Below are 24,149 nucleotides of genomic sequence, written 5' to 3' on the forward strand. Positions count from 1 at the left end.
TTTCTTTCTTAAAACCTGCTCGTCTCTCCTTCTCTTTTACACTCCGGAAAGTCCGAAATAACTCCAGTGTGCTTTTTCCTGTAGCCTCTGCTTGAAATAAGAGTCCAATCAATCTTCAATGACAAAGAACAGAGACATACAGTGTTCTCACCCATACTCATAAGATATAGAGTGTACATTGCCTAAGCCTAATTCAAAAAATAAAAAGATAAAAATTACCTCCACTTGTGCCTGTTTTATCAACATCACACAGGAATTTGATGTCCTTGCCACATGAACAGCAAAAGGCTGATTTAGAGTCCTGCTGCTGTCCACAAAAAGGAAAATACATTATGACCTGCAAGAAAACAAATAAAGTATCATTAGGTTGCTTTGCGCTTCAATTGCATGAACATCTATCTATCTATCTATCTATCTATCTATAAAGCAAGAAATGTCCGTGTGTGTGTGTGTGTGTCTGTGGCTCGCATATCTGACTGTTTGTCAGATCGACCTAAGCTTTCGGATATGGCTTGCGGATTGCATGATGATGTGCATCCTTCATTTAGAATTTTTTGGGATTCATTTTTCTAAACCTTTATTTTTGACGAATCTACGCGCTCCGATCGGGTACTCCCCCCGGACAACATTGCAAGCAGCAATTATGGGAGCCAAACAATCGGTCCGCTTAGTACAGGCACAAGCTCTGAACGGCCATGCCCCGAACGGGCACTGCATTAGTTTTTAAATAACACTAACACATTTGGAAAGACTAATCAGTACTACTTTCAAATTGTCTTGGGCTCCTGCTGTGTTTTTAAAGCCTTTGTATCTATATATTATCCATGCTATTTTCTATTTAGCTAACGTCAAAGTAGTGTATGTGAAATAAACCTCACAATAAGATGTGTGTATATTACAATTATTAATGTCATATTTCAAGATGATTACTTAGATATTACAATATGGTTGGTTGAGCTGGAGTTCATTATTGAGCTTACACGTTAACGTCACAGTCATCTGAAGAACAAACCCAAACCTTGTTGTTTTTATGAAATGCATTACCAAATTGGTATCAAATAAACAGTAAGCGTTGGTAACACAACTTCCAAAGTTACAGTAAAATAAAAAGGACCCTGACTCGGACTATACACAATCCAACATGTTCAACAGAAGAGAATCAGTTATATTGTTTGTACACATGGTACTTTACATATATATCTGTTTGTTTAAGGTGTCCAGGTGATGCAGACAGGCTGGACCAGAGAGAGAGTGACAGAACTGGACTCCTCACAGCAGTGAACTTCAGCTCAGGTACAAAGACTCTTTTTTTTATACTGTACAAAGAATCAAGAAAGATATTGGTTTAAATAAATGAAGTATTGACTTTAATACACTGATATACATTCCATTAAACAATACTAAATACTAGATCACCTACACATCAGTGAAGTTGAGGGTTTTTTCCATGCAAAAAGTTACATTTAGATGTTAACAAGCAATATGATTTTGTCAGCTTTCTAATTTAATGTATTGAAAGCAAAGCTATTTAACACATAGTGAGAACGGCTACTATTTATCTCTCAATATTGTCTGTAAAAAACGTGGTAAAAGTTATTCTTTCAGTGAGAAAACAGAGCAAGCTTCTACAGTTGCACTACGTGTTGTAACAAATATTATTTTGATAATAAAATATATTTCAATGTTGATGAATTTCATACTTTTCACTCATAATCGGATTACAATTACAAAATAATTATATCTACAGCCCCTAAACACACAAACACACCACTTTCATAAATAACACACTTGTTCTGCAATAATGTTTTATGTTTCCTGTCATTTTTGTTAGGAAAGGACATGCCTGAAAGACATGACATGTTCTCCTTCTCTGAGGGTCAAGAAGAACATCCAAGAGGAAAATTAAAAGCTGATTTTATGAGATTTTAAGACCAGTACACTAAGAAACTACTTTTATTGTGAAAACAAAGATCTGCACACCGAATATTTTTGTAGTCTATCAGGACCATCATTTGTTTGTGACGCTGCACCTCAGAGAAGGGGTGGTTATAGTCAGGCTTATAAAGTGTGGTGAAAAACATAGTCAGCTGATGGGATGCATCTAATTCCACATCTACACTCAATCAGCTGATTATTTCTATTTGCCTCGCTTTATGAGCTTCACATCACCTGTACCTTGTACCGCAGATTTTGCAACATCACAAATAAATGGGGCCAATCTTCATTCAGATGTGAATGTGGAATCTAACATTTTCGGTAAGAATAATGGACAAAAGGAGTGCAAATACAAATTCAATTTATTGAAATGTGAACCAAAAGTTAATCAAACATGTTTTAAATAAAAAGCACATATGGACAGAAGGTGTAAACCTATTAAAAGGTATAAGTAAACACAATTAGGCAAATAAAGTGACAGACTAGGCCTGTGCAGTTGGTATCAGCTTTGCCCAGCATGGGCTCCTCCATCAGGCCTGGACCTCCTCACAGAGGAAAGACCCTCAGTCCTCTCCAAACCAACAGACAGGACGTCCATCACACGGAGGTTTCTCCCTGAAGTCTCTGCAGCTCTCTGGACACCACGCTGTCTCAATCCATCCACACTGAATATGAGAGGGGGGAAATGAAAATAACAAATGCTAATTTAGACAATAAGAAACATAAAGTTGACTGTTGAGTTGCTCAATTTTTTTTAGATTGTCAATACTATTACTGTATAACTAATATATCAGGTTAAGAGGCACATTCAAATAAAGATTGGTCTTTAAATACATTTTGTCTTTTGAATTGTTTTCTAAAGTCAAGGATCTAGAACTGGTACTTAGTTTTAATGATACAGTCTGGTTATTATGCTGTTTGGAGGAGGCCTCACAGGTAAGAGCACTAACTAGCTACCATCACATGTACCTTAGCTTGACTTAAATGTATTAAACGTATAATTAAGTGATGGCCAAATATAAATAACTAATCATGCAAACATATTAATATTTGCTTGATTCCAGAGTTGAATTTAGCACAATTGCATACAAACGTCAAGGGATTTTAAGATTCTGTAGTCTTCATTCAAAATAGAAAATAGCATTGATAATTTACAAAGGCTATAAAAACACAGCAGGAGCCCAAGACAATTATACAACATGTCATTATTTCAGTACAGTTCAATTGGTTTTATTTTCATAAACGGTTATCAACCGTTAGTGCCAAAGCAGTAGGCTATAATATATTAATTAATGCTGTAGACTACAGCCACTACTTGTTTAGCTAGCATAAACTCAACAAAGCTAGCGTTAGCTGGCTAACTGACGTTATTTTGCCGCTAAACTGCACGATATAAAACGGTGGTCTTCAAAGCGTATTTAATCCTCAATCACAATAATAATAATATTCAAAGTAATACTGGGCAAGTAATGGGCAAAACTTACCGTTGATTGACGCGCCATGTCAGCGGACTGGTAGCGACACGAACCGTTAGCCCCGCAGTCTCCAGTCACCCGAGCCTCCTCGTTCTGATAGCTCCGCCCCTTCGCTCCAACCCCCCTCCGTCCCCCCACATCTACAGGTGAAAATTACTTTTGCGACACATTTATCGCAAGAAGTGTAGCAAAAGTCAAGACCGTAGATTCGTCGATTTATACTGCCACAGAGCATATTCGTCAAGTTGTAATGTATGGCGGCAAATCTCTGTCATAAATCGCGAGGGCATATGAGATCCACGCGATCACAAGTCAAGCAGCCGCGGACATATATTATTTTCGCGAGCACTAAAACGGCACTCGCGCGAGAGCAATATTGAAGCCTGCAGGGGAGAAACATGCCTTGAGCATGTGCAGCACCTACATGAGCTCTCCTTTGTCTCCTGCGCTCTCGCGAGCAATTCCTGCTCTTCTGCTCGTGAAACTCTGGCCTGCTCTCGCGCGCGGAGAAATGTTAGCAAGTGGGCGTACCGTGTCCCAGTAACGCCAAATCTAATTGGTTACACCCCTCCTCTTTTATGATTGGCCGTTGTCTGGATTTAAACCTAAACCAGGAAGTCCCTCCAACCTCCAACGTGATGAAATATGGCTGTGGAAACGTCTCACGTAAGTTACTTTACTTTACTAATGATTATTTTTAATAAAAGGCATGCTTCTGTATTCTGTGGTTATTCCACAACAGCCGTCCTTACTTATAAATGGATTGAGTTTTTTAGATAATACATTTTTATACATATTTTTCAAAAGTATTCAAACAATTCTATTATAAAGATAAGAACCAATTAACTTTTCGGTCTTGACATATGATAATATAAAATGTAGCTTTCAAAAACAGAATTTGGAATTAATAATTTTGATTACTTTAGCAAAATATTTTATTCAAAAATGTCGCTTTTTCAAAATGTCCCCAGTTTTTATTGCCTTTCTCAAATAAATAATACTATACAAAAAAAGTATAAAATGATGCAAATGTAAAAAAGCCCAAGAAGTTTCTTGGCACTTTCATTTCTGAATGAACTCTTTTTTTTCTGTTCAAATGCCCTCAGCTTATTTTTTGGAATGTTTATGATGATGTTTATGTGCCTTATTCTGTATTTGACATAATTGTTTCAATAAAGATTTACCACATTTCTTAAAAATATAATTAAATACTATTTAATACTTTATTTTTCTTCACAGCATATTCTGAAACGGCAGATCCTGGAGAGACTCCTGTCGAAGTTTGAGCTTGCACTCATTCGAGCACCACTTGACCTGGATTTGCTGGAGTTTGCATGTCGCCAGGAGCTGTACCTCCTGCAAGCACTTTCGAGACATGTTGACATACCGCAAGGAATAATCCAAGCTCTTCAAGAGCTGTTTGGACTACTTAGGCAATATTTAGATTCAGAAGCCTCAAATACAGCAGTGGGATCAGTTATTGGTCGAAGAGGACCTCCTAAGTTTGAAATTGAGAGGCAGCAGTTGGTTGAGATGTTGGGGACAAACCTATCGGTGCCTTGCATTGCTAAGCTGCTAGGTGTTTCTTCCAGCACAGTCTTTAGAAGGATGAGAGAGTTTGGCTTATCTGTTTCAGAAATGTATAGCTCCATCAGTGATGAGGAGTTGGATAACGTGGTCATATCCATCAAGAATGACATGCCCACTGCTGGATACCGAATGGTCAAAGGACGGTTGTTATCCATTGGTCTACGTGTACAATGGACAAGAAGGGTTGCCTCAATGCATCGAGTGGATCCCATAGGCATCCTCTCCAGACTGGCTAGTCTGGGCTGTGTTGTGAGGAGAACATATTCAGTGTGAGGGCCTCTGTCGCTTGTGCACGTGGATACCAACCACAAATTGATACGGTAGTGGTATTTATATTTCGCTAAGTAATTAAGAAATAATCTCTTTGTAATGTCCCAGTTTTGGAGAATCAGTGTTTCAATTCCAGAGTGCTATAACAGTTTGTTCTTTGGTTTTCCAGTTATAACATTGTCTTATTTGGTGGAGTGGACGGGTATTCGAGAAAGGTAAGACTGCATTTCACTTCAGTAGACACACATTAAACAAACATGTATTTTTTGTACGAGTTTACGACTAGCTACTTAAAACCACAAAAGAGGTCCCAACGCTGTGTCCTGGCTTTGCTTAAGGAATTTGGTCCAAATGGAGAAAGTGTATGGACTAAAAAGGAAGCAGCAAAGTCAAAGTAGATATAAAGGAGATTTTGTGCATTGCCTATTTTTGCTGCACAAGTATTATGAGTCAGTATACTGTATGTCAGTATTGTTTGCTTATTTCTATTGCAACAGGAATTCTTTAATCTCTGCCTTTTTTTCCCTACAATACACAGTTTAACAGAATGCTTCGTAGTTATTGTGTGTAATTGCCCTATTCTTAAATATTCTCTGCTTTTCTGCAGGTAATGTACTTGGGTGCTTCGACCAACAACCTTGCGTCAACAGCCTATGGCTTCTTCTTAGAGGCAACACAAAGACATGGAGTGCCTTTAAGGTGAATTCACAGAAAAAAGCACTCTTTGGAGAAATAGATCAATACTGTGACACTTTTGGATGAGTATTTTCTTTGACAGTCCTTTGGTGAACTGTGTACATTTCAGGGTCAGAGGAGACCAAGGAGTAGAAAACGTACAGATCGCGAGATTCATGTTTTCGGTTCGCGGCACCGACCGTGGAAGCTTCATCTCTGGTAAAAGTCTTCATAACCAGAGGTAAATTGCAGCATCTTTAGTAACTCAATTAGTGAGGTGAACTTATCTGATGTGTAGACCAAGCACCTTGCACTTAACCCATGCTAGGCCAGCATGAAAATAGATCACTTGAACTGGTTTTCCCTAAACCATGTATTTTCATCCATAGGATTGAGCGTCTTTGGCGTGATGTACGAGTCATTGTCATCAACAAGTACTCTGCGATACTGCTTTCCCTCGAAGAGGATGGTCTGCTCGACATCTCATCAACAGACGACCTCTTCTGTGTGCACTACATCATTCTTCCCCGACTTCAGATGGACTTGGGGATTTTTACAGAAGGCTGGAACCATCATCCACTCAGCACTGAACGGAACCAATGTCCAGAGCAGTTATTAGACCCTCCAGAAAAACACGATTCTGCGATCGCAGAATTTACCGCATAATCAGCAAAATGGCGCAGATTTTTAAAAGGCCGCATAATCCCCGCATTTTTCCACACAAAGTTGAGAAGAAAAAAAATTAACTCGTCTTGACGTGACGTCATCAGCTCGCGCATCACAGAATGTAAACAACACTGTATAGAGCTCATTTACCAATGAACATTTCTACTAAAGACCGGGCAAAAAGTGGGGGGAAACTATTCTGCACCCCGTGCAACTGTGTGTTGGAGCATAAGAGAAAATCGACAGTGACGACCCACTTTGATTCATTCAAACATTCGAAAATGCTTTCTGCTGCTGCGGACAAGAAAGCCATTCAACTCGCATTCACCGAGGGATCAACCTCCAAAACCCTTTCGAGGGCTACAAGAAACGAAGTGAGTAGCCTACAAGATTGAAGCTGGTCAGATAATGAATGAGTAAATGAAAACAGAATGAGGCGGAGAAGTGTGTGTGTGTGTGTGTGTGTGTGGGGGGGGGGGGGTGTGAGATTAAAATAGCCCAATTGCTTTTACAATAAATAAACATTGAATGTGTTTAATTGAATAGTAAAGGGGCTTAACATTGTTATTCTTTTCCCCCGCATATTTAGCATATTTCGCAACTTCCCGCAATTTCACCGCATAAAATCACATAAAAACCCCGCATGTTTAATCGCATAATCAAGGATTTTAGCCCGCATAATCAAGGAATTTAGCCCACATAATCAAGGATTTTTGCCCGCGTTTTTCTGTAGGGTCTAAGTCAGGGTTGCCCACACTTTTTTGGCTGGTGAGCTACTTTTGAAATGACCAGCTAACCGAGGTCTACCAACCAAAAATAAAATCCCAAATTGCAAGGGTTGCTGAATAACACGTTTTATTTTTACATGGGATAACTACAATAGGGCTGCAACAAACGACTAATTTGATGATCGATTAATCTATAGATTAATGAAACGATCAATCGACTATTCGGACTACTGCTGTGTGCTTTGCACAATTTCTCAAACGCTCTTATTTAGCCATCAACTTTTAGATTTAGTTTGAGGTTGTTTTAGGCATGTGGAAACTAACAATGAAGACAATAAAGATGAATACCTGATTCAAAAATACATATATTATTAAATTAACTGAACAAATTGTGAACAAAATTAACATTGCTTTTTATTTGAATTAAATAAATAATATTTCACATCAAAAGAAACAACAATGTTTTAACAAATCGTATTAAATAATGTGATGACAGAACTGTAAACAGAATAGCTGAAACTTTAACAAAATAAATAACTCAGTTACCTCTAATCATTAACCCATGTTTGTATAATGTAGTTAACTCCGTGTGTTGCTGCTAGCATACATAACACCTGACGTGGAAACGTTACTCGTGGATGGGGCTACAGAGCTACGAGAAAGACAGTCGAACCCGGGCATTCCTCCGTCTGAATGTGGTGCACTTTTGCTAAATGTTTAGACAAATTGCTCGTGTTACCGCCCTTACATGCTAAACACTTTTGGTGACGAGCATTGTCCACCTCAAGACGGGTAACATGTAACCACACCTTGGAGCGCTTCTCTCCACCATCTCCTCCGTGTGTTGCTGCATGTAGCAGCTGCGTGTGTGTAAACTGCCCCGCCCCCTTGCAAACAGACGGGGGAGAGAGAGATCTCTTCTGGATTGGAAAGATAGAAAATACACGACCATAGACGCATTTGTTTGTCTTTTTGCATGTTAGAAACGAGTTGGCGACACTAAGACAAAGAGATAATGTTTGTGTAGCAATAATACATGACCTTTCTCTTTCTCAACTCGCTACTCGGAGGGAAGTCGCTGTCATATGCCTTGTGAACACTCCGATAATGCCTCTCCACGTTACCTTTCTTTGGCAGAGCGACGCTTGCTTTACAAATAAGGCAAATAACCTTTGAATGTGACATCACAAAAAAAGATTCTCCCTCCCATTCTGTGTGGAAGTGGTATGTCTTTAGCTTTTTGCTCGTTCCTGCACTCATTTTGTTGTTTGTCTCTCCCGGCACTTGACTGATTTTGTATCGCTTTGCATTCTGGGTTAACAGACTGGAAAGCAATAGGTCGTTTTTTCTGTCAATCAAGTAAACTCCTGAATTAAGTGGCAGGGAGGCCAAGGGAGGAGGACTCAAAAGCTGTTTTGTCTATTTTAACGGAGCTGGATTTTTTTATTTTTATGAATGACTCGCGATCTACCAGCATTGCCCCCGCGGTCGACCGCGGTCGACGTACTGGGCACCTCTGGTCTAAGTTATGGCAACTTGGACTGATGCAGACAAACATTGATCAGCCGGAGAGCCCAGAGGTATTGATCTCGTTTCAGTATTACATTACATGTCACTTGTTAGACGCTTTTATCCAAAGCGACTTACATACTCAGTACTGTGGGCAATCCCACAATAGTAATTACTTACCATTTACTTTGTGTAATATACATTGTCAAAAGATTACTTTCTTTCCCTACTCTTGGCATGACCATTTTCTGGGCACAGTTTGTGTTATTTTAACTGCAAAAATAACACAAACTATTACTTGATGTCATTGTTCCACATTGTTTATAAGACATTTATTTCACCAAAGTGTTCAAAACCTCTGTTATTGTTATTAGGAGCCAGATGTTGACTGGGAAATTGCTGCTGACCACGATGGAGAAGAAGAGGATGCAGGGATTGTCGTCCCCGAATTCGACTGCCCTTTGAGTCCAGAAGACACAACTGAACTTCAATCAGTATTTCAGCAAATTGACCCAAACACTCCGGTCAAGGAACTGTACTTACTCTGCCGTGAGTATGTAGCTGAAAGATGTGGCTCTTAAGAAATACAGCTCCCTTAAATGACACAGATGAGGTCAAAGTAAAATTCCTGTGTTCAAAGTGTTACTTAAGTACCAAGAGTAAAATAAGTCATGATGCCGATTTCAGGATAGAGTAAAGTTACTTGGCACAACTGGTGACTGGGTTTTTATTCCATTAAATTGAAACAATTGACACAAAATACAGCTCAAAACTATAATGGTTCCCCAACTTCACCATTTGTTTCCAAAACATTTTGACTAGAACAGTATGTCACTTGAAAGTTTGACTGTATTCTCATCTTGAACAAATGAAAACCTTGTCAAATAAAGTCCAATAAAGACTGTCTAACCCTAACCAGAAAACATTGATTCTATGACTCTTATGAGCGGCTAAACTCCCTGCTACTCATAACAGCCTATAACAGCCTGTGATATGATGCTCAGGAACTCTGGATATGAGCCGAGGTGCCTTGTCGGAAAGGTAATGGAGTTGGAGCATGCATTCACTACGGGAAAGCATACCGTGTGTGTACCATAGCGCACGCTGCAATCATGGTCGAACTCAATTAAGATTTTAAACATCTCTCTCTCTGTTGAGGTGATGGGGACGTGTGCCTGCCCCGTAAGCCATTGAAGGAAGCAACCAACAGTGATCTTGGGTTTTTCCTTCATCTCCTCTTCATCTTTTGCCGCTTCACCTGTAGACTCTGTCTCTCTTGAGTCTCTTTCATCACTCTCTGTTATCTTCACAGGGGTCCCCCTCTCTTCAACCACAAAGCTCTTTTCTTCCTCTAAAAACAAGTTGAAAATGAATACAAAGAAATGCATATATTCACCGAAGCAATGTCAATAAATATGGCTATTGTTTTTAAATTGTTTTTTTTATGTGGATATTTTGAAGAAGAAAACCTCATTAGCCAGTTCTGCTTTAGTTATCATTGTTTCATCGCAACCATCATGATGCAAAGTTGTGTTTAAACTGAGACATGTAAACATGAATAAAAAGGGTATGCAAAGCTGTCATTGAGTTGCCTGTCGTAATCGGGGGTAAAATTCAAGAACAAATACGTTTATAAAATGTCAGGGCAGTAGTATCACCTTCTTCTTCAATGTGTTAGATGAAGTCTTGTAAAAAGTTAACAATCTTCGATTCCCTCTGGCGTCGCAGCGAGCCCAGCTCGCTGAAGACTGGAGATATGGCTCCCATCAGGAATTCAGCATCCGGCTTGGAGAGAGGAAAAAACAAAATGATGTATGCTCAAAGTTGGATGAGGTTAACCCTTTAATTGCCAGACCAAGAAAAAAAACTATGGAAAAATTATTTGTTTGCATTTTTTTATCAAATGGGACACACATAGCACATTTAAAAAAAAAAAGGTATCAATATTGATATAAAAAGTAATGTTAAGTGTTTTTCATAATTAAAAAAAAACGTGCTAATCTTACTGTAGATGCTGAATTGGCCTAACAGGAAACCACTGGCCTAACAGCAAATGTCTATATCCTGTGTTGGCCTAACTTGCTCATCTGTGTGCAACTTTGGGCTGTATGCCATGCATGAAAGCTGCTATATAAATTATTATCACTCTTTCACTCTGAGACTCATAAGGCAGTATAGATGTAGTAATAATGTAATATAAGATGTAGTAATATTACCATGAATCTATCTATTTACCATATTGTATTGGAAAACATCTCTGAAACTCTGAAAAAGTTATATTGCTAGTTTAGTTTGTTAAAACTTTTTTTGTGCATCAAGTTATCTAATTATGTTCAGTCAGTGCTCTGAAATTAAAATATGTCAAAAATGATATGGTTACCTTACAAAAGTTGACCAAAAAGAGTGATTTCTTCAGCAGTGATTTTTTAGCATGCCAACTTTCTCAGTGGAAAGCTGAATGGCTTTCTGTTCTAACCACAGTGACATCTAGAGGTTGTTTTGTGCATAACATGTCAACCAAATGGTAGAGATGGCTGAATCAGGTAGAGTTTAACTTTTAAAACATTTTTTCAACAGGATATCAAGACACAAAATGTGCTCTACCAAATGGTGGCGCTGGCTGTTAAAGGGTTAAGGTTTGAAATTCAGTGGTAAAATCAGCTAGAGACATAATACTGACCTTTTCATGAAGGCCAGCGACGAACAGATCCCTGAAATGCTGTGGTTGTTGTACTATCATCTCACACAAGCCATACAGCTTCATGCCTGAGCATATCTGCTGCAGCATTGGTAGAGTGCGGACCGATGAGTGCAAGATAATTGCCCTATAATTCAGTAACAGATAACAGCAATAAATTAAAATCATACATAAAAAAGGGAAAGAGTGACTGCACACTCAATATAAAGTATGAGTGTAAAGGAATAATTGATTGGTTTTAAACATGGGTTGTTATGGGTTAAATCACTTAGCATATGTATATACTTTATTATGTCTTCCTTCCTCTCCCACGTTGCAGGACCACTGTACCCGCATGCTGTTATCCGATCCAGAAGGTCGTACATAGCTTCAGGTTCAGCTATCTCAACCTTTGCAATTAGAAAAACAGTATCACACAGTAAGTCATGGGAGCCTTAGCTTATTTTAAGAATTAGAAAATATTCACACTACAAAGAGGTGTGTGTGTCAACCATACTAAAACAAACGTCATGTTATATGAAGGAGTATCTGAGGAGAAGACAAATATTACCTCTTCCATAAGCTGGCTGAGCTCTGGATCAGTCACATCTTCCTTGGAAATGGAATCTCTATCAATCTCCCCAGTGGATATGTATCCAAAGCACCACTCTCTGAAAAAGTTAGGTGGAGGACCACCTTGTACTATACTGAATGCCATAATCTCTCCAGCTGTCCTGCATTAACAAAGTTTAATCAATGCATAGACATTATTAATAAATGAAATAAACATCGAAAAGACATTGCAGAACACAATTCTACATACTTGAAATGCTCTTTGTGGTAGTCAGTAATTGAGTACTTGGGGGTTTTCCCTGTACTCCCTCCCTGCAATGTACTGATGAGGGAAAAAACATTTCAATGGGGCATGCCTTAATCATGGTTTACAATATCTAACACTGCAAGAAAAAAATATATATAAAGAATGTGCATAATAGGAGAAAAAAAACCCTTTCTCTACAAGTGCTGGCATGTATTTCAACCAAATATTCAGGAAATAACTCTGAGCACAATGGACAGGCCACCTTTAAAAATACAGAAAAGCAGAGCAAATATTCAAGTGAATTACTGAGACGCAGAAACCTTCATCATCTGCAATAATGTAATTGATAAATAATGCCCTGATTTTACCTTAATATCGATTTTAGAGCAGGAGGTCCTACACGGGAGCACACTTGGAGAAACCTATAATAAAATGTAGAAAGACTGCCAATTAATGACACATACAATGAAAATTGTTTAGAAACAAACACCTACAATATTAGTGAGCTTACATTTCTTACAATCTGGGTCCAGATCCTGAAAATCGTAACCAGTTAAAAAAGCTGTTGATTCAGGATGATAATGATCCTGCATAGTTATTTGTGGAATAACATTACCGGTTCCAGATCCAAGCAGTCAGAACAGCTGCTTGGTTCACACTCTTGTGCATGTAAAGCCAACAGCTGGACAGGCATGCTTAGATGACACGTGGCACATCTGGCTTTTGGCATATTTTCGAACTCCTTCGATGAGTAGGGCAAGGGGGAGGTGTCCAAAGTGTCCTGGATGGGAATTATATAGACAGCCTTTTCCACCTAAAGCTTTGGCAAGTTAGGCCCCCGTGTAACCCTCTGCCTCAGGTGCCAAAACACTTAATTTCCGCTGACCTGATCCTCCTATGTGGGAATACAAACAAGTTGATGTTATTTAATGCACAGAATGTTCTAGGGGAGGCAGTTGATTTTAACAAGATTGCTAAAAACAAGAGGGTAGCTAAATATGCTAACCATCAAGGGCATTAATGAGCTATTATAAGAGCAGCTATTGTAGGAGAAGATAGAGGGTATAAATAGGATTTAACTGCAGAAATACTAGACCACAGTTGAATTTAATAAGGGAGATTGTATCTTACCAGCAGCTTTATGTAGCATCCAGGCCCCTTCCAATGGTACCCTTTTGGAATATGATTCCATAAGTATATAGGATATCTATGCTGGAAGAGCAAAACAAGTGTGCAGTTAGAACTATAACCCTCCACACATGTCACCACTGTTGAAGCTGATTTGTGACCAGTAGTACTTCAGTGGATTGGGAAACTACAGTAATACATAAAAAATGTCCCCAAATTGGGATCAATAAAGTGCTTCTTATATTATCTTGACTCCTTCCCTTATTATTTGTTCTATCTTACCTGGGAGTGGTCAGCATTTTCGGGGATATTGAGAGTCCTCCTGCCAAGTCCAGCCTGGAGAAGGACCATTTCATCCGATGACTTTGGTGTTCTTTCTGTGCTCTTATTGAGCAGAAAGAACTGGATTGGGGTTGACCTAACAGCCCTTCTTTTGGGAGATGGGGTATAACTTTTACCCGATTTGAATAGGCCGGGGAAAGCCCTGAGGAGTTGAAAACAATGTGTAAGAGAGGCATTTAAGAAGCTGTTATTCAATATATTCATTCTAAACAATCCGAAGAGCGTTAATTTCTATGAAAAAATACCCTGAATTATAGTCAATTGCCGAGTTATTACAATGGCAATTCAGTTCAGAACTATCTTTATTTCCTAACGGATCCAAACCTGGCCATATTTTGGTCCACTGTATTTCCTGCTGTAGAAGGAAAGCCAGGGGTCCTTTGTTGCTTCTGACCCTGGACTGCCTGACGCTGCCTTGTCCCAGCCTGCTGCCTGTTGCCAAGAGCAGACTGCTGCTGTCCCTGTATAGTAGGCTGTCTGTTGCCCACCTCCACCTGCTCTCCCTGAACCTGTACTTCATCTGTGAACACAATTTAAAGATGTCTATGATTCCCTAGAATCTAAATAAACTGAGTACTAAATACGTAAAGTAGTTAGAATATATAAAGGCTTAATTAATTAAACATTACCCAGATAGTCACAAGCCCTGAAAAATAAATAGAAGAAGAACAAGAAGAAGATGAACCTTTAATTATCCCCCATGGGGAAATTCAGTTTTTCACTCTGGTTTTAATATAGGTTGGGAAAACTGTCACTGAAACACCTCGGCGTGCTTCCGCCGGCCAAGACTGCAGCTGTAATTTTTTGTAAACGACTGACCATTAGATGAATCTGTGAAGACAAGTGATTTCCCCCTAGTTTCACTTACGATTTTGAGAAGTTGGTTCAGCCAAGGCACTTCTCAGCAACTCAACGACACGCCTGGCAGCATGTTGTAACTCTATCTGTTAAAATAGATAGCATTTTTCATTTAATCATTTATTTCAATAGGGACAATGCACATAAATGAACACTTTAGACGAATAACGCTTCAAGTGTAAATGGATCATGTCTTCCTATACTGTCTATACTGTCCTGCTGTTTTTAAATTATTGTCTTGTTGTTGCGCACTGGCACTTTGACTTTGAGTCGATGTAATTTCGCTGTACTTGTTACAATGACAAATAAAGTATCTATCTATCTATCTATCTATCTATCTATCTATCTATCTATCTAAAACAGACACAAAGAAGAAATAGTCAAATTGATTGTCACAATCACAGTGCAAAGACATGTCGTCTTGTTTATCCAGATCTGCTAACAGTTAACTTTAGCTAACTTTTATTATTGCGGGCAGACAGCTGTGTCACTTTCTTCTTATACCGTGGCTTGTAAATAATGCAATGTAAATATCTTAAATGCCCGTCAAGCAGATAAAATTATAGTTATGTTAAACCATTTATTTATATATGCATAGCTAAAAGTACCAGTTTTTGTACGTACCTCCTTGTCGTCAGCCATTCTTCTTCTGCGGGGCTTTCCCGCTCCGATATCCCCCTTCATTTGAAAACGGCCAATCATAAAAGAGGAGGGGTGTAACCAATTAGATTTGGCGTTACTGGGACACGGTACGCTCAGTAGTCGAGTTGAGGGGGGATGGGGGGGGATGGCATCCCCCTTAGGTATTAAAATGGTCAAAACCATCCCCCTTATGAAACGGCAATCCCCCCTTCCCATCCCCTGTTATTTGATCAATTAATGTGGAAATATTGCCAATGTTTAATTTTCAACATTTTATATGTGCACGTCACGTGCCCCTCGTCCACATTATTTTAGCCGCTAAAATACTGTGGACGAGGGGCTCGTGCACATATCACGATCACGAAATTGATGTCAAGTCAGTCAGCGTCAACGATAGCAGCGCAGCCTGTGCAAGCATCATGGCCAGTAAGCGACAAGGACAGCTTGACCTGAGGGACTACTTCGGCTTTAAGAGGACAAAAAGTACCACTGAAGGTAAGTCAAGAATACTTTTGATATGTCACCAAATGTGTAATCTCTGGACAGAGGCGATAACAACAGAGTTATAGTTTGGGAGCTTACGTTTTTTTTCTTGTTAACTAGCCTAACGCCAGGCAGCTAGTACTAGCTGCTATAGTAACCAACGTCAGGTTAGACCTTTCTTATATTCACAAAGTTAATGTCAGATTTGATTTCTTTTTCACATGGAATATCTCGCAGGGTTTCCCACAGCTCTTTACTGCTTAGGCGACCGCATAAGCAACACACTTAACTAGCCTAGACATGTTCAGTCGGGGAAAACAATTAAATGTAATTTAGGATGAGGCAGAGCAAGCTAGTGTACAAGCAGAGACGACAGGGGCAGAAGAACACAGAGAAGAACAGGTGTCGTTGACGGTTCCTGAAACAGCCGGTGAAGTTCAGTTAAGGATGGTAGATAGTCCAAGTTTGGGATTCTTCAGTATGAAAACTGGTTCCGAAAGAACCCATTTGAATTAAAGTTCCTGGAGGATCTTTAGGCTGATTTTGTGTATCAATTCGATGATCATGTATCCACTAGTGATTTAAGCACTTTGTTTGATAAGCTTTCCATTCATTTTAGTGAGATCATATAATATAAATTAAGTGTGAAAATTGCACCTTTAGTCACTGTGAGCGACCAAAATGTATTACTTAAAAAGCTTTAAATGTGATGCATGCCTCCGAATCGTGTGATAGCGGCTTCTGGTGGTTGAATGTCATCGCTCTTATTTTATATGAAAAAAAAACACAACTTGACAGTAGGCCTACTTCACTGTCTGCTCATTCTAACAAAACCATAATGCCGTTGTTTTCTTCATATAGAGGATAATCATGGCGAGGAAGCAGGAAGGAGAGCAGAGGAGACTAGAGCTGGAGAAGGAACAGGTTTGATATTTCTAAATAGACACTTTTCTTTTTCGAAGAGGGGGAAATGTAGCTAATCCTACCAAGGGGGGGTTTTAACAGATTTTATGTTTTTGTGGTAGAAAAAAGAAGAGAGGAGGAGGCAGAAGCAGAGGAGCCTAGAGCTGCAGAAGGAACAGGTTTGATAATTCTAAATAGACACTTTTCTTTTTCAAAGAGGGGAAATGTATCTTACCAAGTGGGGTTTTAACATAGATTTTATGTTTTTGTGGTAGAAAAAAGAAGAGAGGAGGAGGCAGAAGCAGAGGAGCCTAGAGCTGCAGAAGGAACAGGTTTGATAATTCTAAATAGACACTTTTCTTTTTCGAAGAGGGGAAATGTATCTTACCAAGTGGGGTTTTAACATAGATTTTATGTTTTTGTGGTAGAAAAAAGAAGAGAGGAGGAGGCAGAAGCAGAGGAGCCTAGAGCTGCAGAAGGAACAGGTTTGATAATTCTAAATAGACACTTTTCTTTTTCGAAGAGGGGAAATGCCTAACCTGCCAGAAAATGAAAGTGGTTGGGCCAAGTACAGGTGGGAGCAGCCAGTTGCATATTGCTGAGGAGTGGTCCAACGTTAAGGTTACAGCCTATGGTACAAACCGAGCAGCACAGCTGCAGTCTCTTCGTAAGAAAATACACAAGCATAAAATGTCAGACTATCACCAAGCAGCTGAGAAAACCATGGAAAAAGCAAAAGAAAAGACATTGGAAACATTGACTTCTGAAATGCAAAGGGATCACTTCTTAACTACTGATAGGGTATTTCGTACAGTTTACAAGATTGTGAAATCTGGAAGGCCTTTCACAGATCTACCGTCCGATATTGATCTGCAAGTCTTGAATGGACTAGACATGGGAAGAACTTTACATTCAGACTATTCCTGTGCAACAATCAGCCAACACATAGCAAATGAAATGCGAAAGAGAGTAGTTGGAAAGGTCCTTCAAAGTGGAACAAAACTTTCTGTTATGATAGATGAAGCTACAACTGACAGTAAAAAATCAGTATTGATCATTTATATTAGAGCGAGCTTAGGGATGAGTGAAGAGCCCCTAACATTCTTCTTGGATCTAGTTGAGCTTTCTGCTACCAATGCAGGTGAAATCTATCAAGCTCTAATGAAAAATCTGTCACATCATGGCTTCTCTGAAGCTATTCTGAGTGAACGCTTTGTTTGCTTTGCATCAGATGGAGCTTCTGTAATGCTTGGAAGTAAAGCAGGTGTTGCAACCAAAATCGTAGAAAAGTTTCCAAACGTAATGGTGTGGCACTGCATGAACCACCGTCTTGAGCTGAGTGTTGGAGATGCTGTTGAAGAAACTGTAGGGATGAATGACTTCCAGTTTTTCTTTGACAAAGTGTACAGTCTCTATCATTCATCGGCCAAAAACCGCCGTGAGCTCACTGAATGTTGTGAGGAACTTGCTTTACAGTGTCTGAACATAGGGAGAATTCTCAGCACTAGATGGGTGGCATCCAGTTACAGGACCATTAAAGCTGTATGGCAGCAGTACCCTGCAATCCACAAGCACTTTTCCAATGCCTCAGTTGATCCTAAAAGAAGTTCAACAGAGAAATGCATGTTCAGTGGTTTAATAGATCGCCTTTCTAATGTCACCTTTGTGCACAATCTTGGAATCATGTATGATGCTTTAGAAGAGTTGTCTGAATTCTCTCTCTCTCTTCAAGACAGAAACATGACGCTCCCCAAGGCTGTAGCAATACTCAGTCGGCAGGTCCGTGTGTTGAAGTCCATGGCAGAGCAGCCTGGACCAGCGGCAGAAGTGGCTCAGACTGCAATCGGTTTGAAGCTATTCAAAGGGGTGCCACTAACAAATAATTTAAGACACAGCAGAGAAATAAACCACCAACATTTTTTTCATGCTTTGGCTGCTAAAATTGAGACAAGAATGGGATCACTGCCTGGAAAACAGAGAAGCAAAGAAGAGTACCAGAGCTTTCTTGACAATGTCAAAGTGCTGCAGCCATCAAACTGGCCAGATGTGTGTGGTGTTCGTTATGCCGAAAAGGAAATACAGGAACTCTGCTCCTTTTTCAAGCTTGATGATGGCAGACAAATTCAGAGAGGAATGAGGGAATATGTTGATATGGTGAAACTCAAAACTGTTGATGAAATGACACCACAAGCACCAGAAGAGCTAAAACCCCTCCTTCATGCAGTGAACACACTGGTCATCTCCACAGCTGAGTGTGAGCGTGGGTTCAGTCAGATGAACATTTTAACCACAACTAGAAGCACGCTAGAGGTAAAAAGTATGTCAGCCTTGCTTTTCATCAAGTGTGTTGGCCCTCCACTACAAATGTTCAAACCAGAAGTTTATGTCAAGTCTTGGCTTCAAAGTCATAGCTTGGCTAATGATCTGAGAGCAAGAGCCCGGAAAGTTGTCATTAAAAAACATGATTATGAAACTCTTTGGAAGATCCTATGAGATACTACAGTATAGGGGAGAATTGGGTTGGTAGCCATTGAATAAAACTGTTTATTTGTATTTGTATATCATATTATATGTATTATTTTCAGATTTTGTAAATAGTATATTTGTTTAATCCATGTTCTTGCACTTGAATTAAAATGGACTTGACTAGAGAGGATTCATGTTCGATGTTTTGTGAGGTTTTGTTTCAACATTTAATGGATGAATTCCCAGTAGATTTATAGGTATTGTGAGTGTGAAGTTGAAGTTGAAGTTGCACTTGCACCCAGTGGGAAAATGTGTCCTCTGCATTTACCCTAACTATGTAGGAGCAGTGGTAGCCATGGGACCAACTCTAATTCTGAGGTGCCTTGGTCAAGATCAATGACAGGAGTATCTGACACGTAATATATCCATAGCATGCAAGTTGTTTTACAGTAATAGAATATAATAATTATCTTTGTGCTTAAACACTAATCAAAACGGTACAACGTTGGTCTCCCACCAAATGCGCTGTCATCAGATCAAATTAAGGGCCCTTAAGGCAGTCAGCACCAAACATATATCCAGTCTACTCAACTACCCTGAATTGCAGGTTAGTTTTTGTTTTTAATCTCCGGGGGGGGGGGGGGGGGGGGGCATGCAGATCCACCATCCCCCCTGGCTTTTTTTTACAACTTGACCACTGGGTACGCTCACTTCCTAACATTTCTCAACGCGCGAGAGCAGGCCAGAGTTTCACGAGCAGAAGAACAGGAATTGCTCGCGAGAGCGCAGGAGACCAAGGAGAGCTCATGTAGATGATGCACATGCTCAAGGCATGTTTCTCCCCTGCAGGCTTCAATATTGCTCTCGCGCGAGTGCCGTTTTAGTGCTCGCGAAAATAATATATGTCCGCGGCTGCTTGAATTGTGCTGGCGTGGATCTCATATGCCCTCGCGATTTATGACAGAGATTTGCCGCCATAGTATGGTAATGACTGATTAGAGAGGTTGTAATAACCAACTTGCAGTTGTAATGGAAATATATTTAAAAAATATGTATTTTTCTGCAAGTGAACATTTCATCACTAAGTTAATTTTTTTTCTACAAGCTACAAAACTTTTTTTTTTCTTCTGTGACTTCAAATTTGGTTCACAGTTAAGTGGATATTTTATACAAGTGTAAATGTATGTAGGCTACACAAGCTCAGATTTTCCTTCTGCAAGTGCTCACATCAGGTTTTACACGCTCTCGCATTTTGCACCATATCTACCTTCATAAAGTGTAAGCACTTTATTTTACACTATATATTTAAATAAAATTAATAATGATAAATATGTAGAGATACCCTTCAGCAGCACATAACACAGGGGTTTTCAAAGTGTGGGTAGGTGAGCCTCCCCTCAGAGAACATTACAACAGCCGCGCCCCCCCTCCCAATTATTATTGCTGTTATTATTATTATTATTATTGTTGTTGTTGCTATAATGCAGGGATATTCAATTGCATTTCAAAGAGGTCAAGTAAGAGAAAATGTAATTAAATGCTCTGTTTTCGCTGTCTACCTTCCGCCATTTGAAATTACTCCGACTGTTTCTCTCCTCTTGTCTCGTGTTTGTGTGTGTGTTTGAATCTATCGTGCTGACTGCACCGATTTGATTGGCTGAGTAGCGTCACCCCCTTAAAACATTAAACAATAACTTTTTAAAACCTTTTTATTTTTATGTTTTAAACATATTGTATAAAACTCCCCCACTACTTGGACTATTCCTTGCACCCCTCTAGAATAAGCCCGAATGGTCTCAACCATATTGCATCAGTAAGGAGCACTTGTTATTATAACAAGATCGCAAGGACACTGGTAGCGATCGGAAAATTGAGTGTTGTTCAGTTTGTGTGTTGTGGAACATGCGTGTCCGTGCATGAAAATATACCACACACCCAATTACAATTGCATGTTCAATTCACTACCCTGGAAGTTAATACATTTGTTAAAGTTGGAACAGCCTGTGGACAGCCGTTCTTCCTTGCATGTCAGTCGCCGACACCTTCTTACAGAGGACAGGCACATCTAGCTGCAGCACGACCCGTATATTTCCGCACGCCGTGTTCTCAAGACATTTTTTTTTTAACATTTTCAACATGGTGGATAAATCCTTATATGCTCCCGGCAACACACTGAACGTCAACTTTGCCTCCTTATTACACTCACCCCTACTTTAGTGGGAACAATGAGTCTGCGTCTTTGATGCACACAGGAATAAACGCAGATCATACTCTGGCTGCAGCCTTTACCGGTACTTGCTTTTGATCAAAGTCAATGCGGAAAACCTGCACTCACACAGGTAGGTGGAGGTGAAGGGAATGAGCACTTTTACAGCCTTTTTGGCGAGGTGGGGGAACTCGGTCTCCACAGACAGCCACAAGTGGGCAAGTGTCACTTTACTCGTCTTTTTCTCGTTCTCTTGTGTCTCACACTGCGCCTCCCCTGAAGCTCTCTGGCGCCCCCCAGGGGAGGCGCGCCTCACACTTTGAAAACTATAGGTTACTTACGTAACCCCAGTTCTCAGAGTAACATGAAGTGAGATGTCTCACTATGGGATGCGCCTCATCGCGGAGCAAACAGAAGCATCAATCTCATTACGCCAATCCTGATTGGCTGGTGATCTTGACGTCAGCGTCAGGGAATCCACCCCCTATAAGTAGCTTGCGCTACGTCGCATGCATCATTCAAAATAAGCACCTTTTCTCGCTTCACCATAGCAAGGAGTGCCGTCTGGTGAGACATCTCACTTCATGTTAACTGGGGTTACGTAAGTAACCTATAGTTCTCATTCGTAACACTCCGTTCGATGTCTCACTATGGGATATTGTAGCTCCCGTATTGCCAGACGAGCTTATCTCGAAAATCACCAAACCCAACCAGAATTGAACAGTTAGAGCTCTAACTCAGCAGGGGGCCCAGCACTGCATGGGCCACACTGGGAGCAGAGACGTCTAATCTGTAAAAGCGGACAAAAGTGAGCGGCGAGGACCAGCTCGCCGCTGCACAAATGTCTTGGATGGAAACACCCCTGAACAAAGCCCAGGATGTAGCCAGACCACGAGTCGAATGAGCACGCAAACCCGAAGGTGCCTGCAGACCCTGACTCGTGTAAGCCAAAGCAATTGCCTCCACAATCCAGTTAGAGAGCCATTGCTTAGTAACAGGCTTGCCCTTCTGAGGGTTAGCCCAGGACACAAAGAGTTGGTCATTATGACGAAACTCTTTTGATCTGTCCATATAAGTGCGTAAACGGACTGGACTGGACATAGCAAATTCGGCTGCTGTTCCCCGGAGGGACACAGCGGCGGAGGAAATGCCTCAATGTCAATGGGGGTACATGAACCAACCACCTTAGGTATAAAGGCAGGGTTGGGCTTCAGCAACACTCTCGTTAACCCTCGGGCGAACTGAGTGCATGAAGGATGTACAGATAGCGCATGAATGTCACTGACTCGCTTGGCGGATGCCAGGGCCAGTAACAGCACTGTCTTGAGTGACAGGTGCTTCATGTCAGCTTCTTCCAGGGGTTCAAATGGGGCTCGAGTGAGCCCATCTAAAACCACTGTCAAGTCCCATAAGGGCACCAGTGACCTGGAAACAGGAAGGAGCCTGCGAGCTCCCTTCTTAAAACGGCAGACCAGACGATGTTGGCCGGCCGTCTTACCCTCAAAACCCACGTGGCATGCAGCAATAGCAGCCAAGTAGACTTTGATCATGGAGAAAGCTCTGTGTTTATCAATTAGGTCCTGTAGAAATGATAAAATCACTCCCACAGGGCATTGAAAAGAGGTGTGCCCTTTTTGAAGGCACCAGTCCTCAAACACCCTCCACTTACAGTCATAAAGACACCTAGTGGAGGAAGCTCTCGCACTCTGAATAGTGTTTATCACCTTCTGCGGGAGACCCACTGCATTCAGATTATACCACTCACGGGCCAGGCCCATAGGGCCATGCGCTCCGGGTGTGGGTGAAAGATCGTCCCCCCCGCCTGAGACAGTATGTCTCTGCGTAGGGGGAGCTGCCACGGCTGACCGCACAGCAGCTGATATATCTCCGCCAGCCAGTACATTGCAGGCCAGTGCGGAGCTATCAGGATTATTGTGTGTCGCCGTTCCCTCACTCTGGCCAGAGTTGGGGGTATCAGCGCCAGGGGTGGAAACGCGTACAGGAGGACCGGAGGCCAAATGTGCGCGAGCGCGTCCACGCCTAATGGTGCGTTTTGATCGCGCATTGAAAAGAAAAGCTGACAGTGAGCATTTTCTTTTGATGCGAACAGATCTACCGCGGCTCGGCCGTAACGCACCCACAGCTGGCTCACAACCATTGGATGTAGAGTCCAGTCTGCATACAGTGGCACACCTCTGGACAGCAGGTCTGCCCCGAGGTTCATCACACCCGGTACGTGCGTCGCTCTCAGAGAGAGGAGACGGCCGCAGCTCCACAAGATCAGTTTGCGTGCCAGCATGTGTAACTGGAGAGAGCGCAAACCCCCTGTTACGACTGATTAAACGGGTATGAACTCAAATGCACAACTCACAGAATTTAACAAAAAAAAGGTTTTATTCAAACCAAAGCTCAACGATAGTGGTACAAAAACAAAATCACTCTTAAAGAGGAAAAACACTAGGAGCATGAACAACAAAAATACTTAAACAAGACGTGGCTCAAAGCTCTGCTTGGGGTTAATCCTGGATTGCTAATGCTGGTGGTAGTCACAAGGAACGAAACGAACTGGCACAGGACAAAGGGAGACGAGGACAATAAATACACCAGGTAATGGAGAACAGGTGGAAACAATCAGGGGCGGGGTCGACAATCACAGGAATGGGAGACACACAAGGAAGGGAGGTCAGAGTATCTGAAACGAGAGGGCAGGTTACTATTCAAAAATAAAGGGGAAAATCACTAGACCAAGACAAAAACTAACTAACATAATTTGCGA

The 24,149-nt window shown here is 40.8% G+C and overlaps 2 protein-coding genes and 2 long non-coding RNA genes across 5 annotated transcripts; 2 read left to right on the plus strand and 2 right to left on the minus strand.

The window, feature by feature from the left end:
- The first annotated feature begins 225 nt into the window (after positions 1-225).
- LOC307029496 lies at positions 226-9,805 on the plus strand. 2 transcript variants are annotated; one of them, XR_013805352.1, is made up of 8 exons: positions 226-1,293; positions 1,832-4,076; positions 4,650-5,320; positions 5,440-5,485; positions 5,878-5,969; positions 6,076-6,186; positions 6,335-6,985; positions 9,223-9,805. It is a non-coding gene; the product is annotated as an uncharacterized lncRNA (long non-coding RNA). The 2 variants fall into 2 exon arrangements; XR_013805351.1 differs by having other exon boundaries at positions 226-4,076.
- A 34-nt stretch (positions 9,806-9,839) lies between these two features.
- On the minus strand, positions 9,840-12,410 carry LOC307030019 (G2/M phase-specific E3 ubiquitin-protein ligase-like). Its single transcript, XM_079666253.1, has 6 exons — positions 12,349-12,410; positions 12,097-12,259; positions 11,832-11,935; positions 11,529-11,673; positions 10,507-10,633; positions 9,840-10,199 (listed from the first exon to the last, which is right to left on the minus strand). Exons 2-5 carry the CDS (start codon positions 12,241-12,243, stop codon positions 10,523-10,525), a joined length of 507 nt encoding a protein of 168 aa, XP_079522379.1. The 5' UTR covers positions 12,244-12,259; positions 12,349-12,410; the 3' UTR covers positions 9,840-10,199; positions 10,507-10,522.
- Positions 12,411-12,416: 6 nt separating this feature from the next.
- LOC307029587 (uncharacterized protein) lies at positions 12,417-15,498 on the minus strand (the record flags this gene model as incomplete). Its single annotated transcript, XM_079665668.1, has 6 exons — positions 12,417-13,240; positions 13,477-13,557; positions 13,756-13,957; positions 14,140-14,335; positions 14,684-14,759; positions 15,298-15,498. 6 exons carry the CDS (start codon positions 15,496-15,498, stop codon positions 13,217-13,219), a joined length of 780 nt encoding a protein of 259 aa, XP_079521794.1. The 3' UTR covers positions 12,417-13,216.
- A 114-nt stretch (positions 15,499-15,612) lies between these two features.
- LOC307028172 lies at positions 15,613-16,722 on the plus strand. The gene is made up of 2 exons (XR_013804862.1): positions 15,613-15,810; positions 16,660-16,722. It is a non-coding gene; the product is annotated as an uncharacterized lncRNA (long non-coding RNA).
- Positions 16,723-24,149: the final 7,427 nt, after the last annotated feature.

The sequence above is a fragment of the Notothenia rossii genome (genome assembly GCF_949606895.1).
Source record: "Notothenia rossii genome assembly, chromosome: 2".
In the NCBI taxonomy this organism is placed as follows: domain Eukaryota; kingdom Metazoa; phylum Chordata; class Actinopteri; order Perciformes; family Nototheniidae; genus Notothenia; species Notothenia rossii.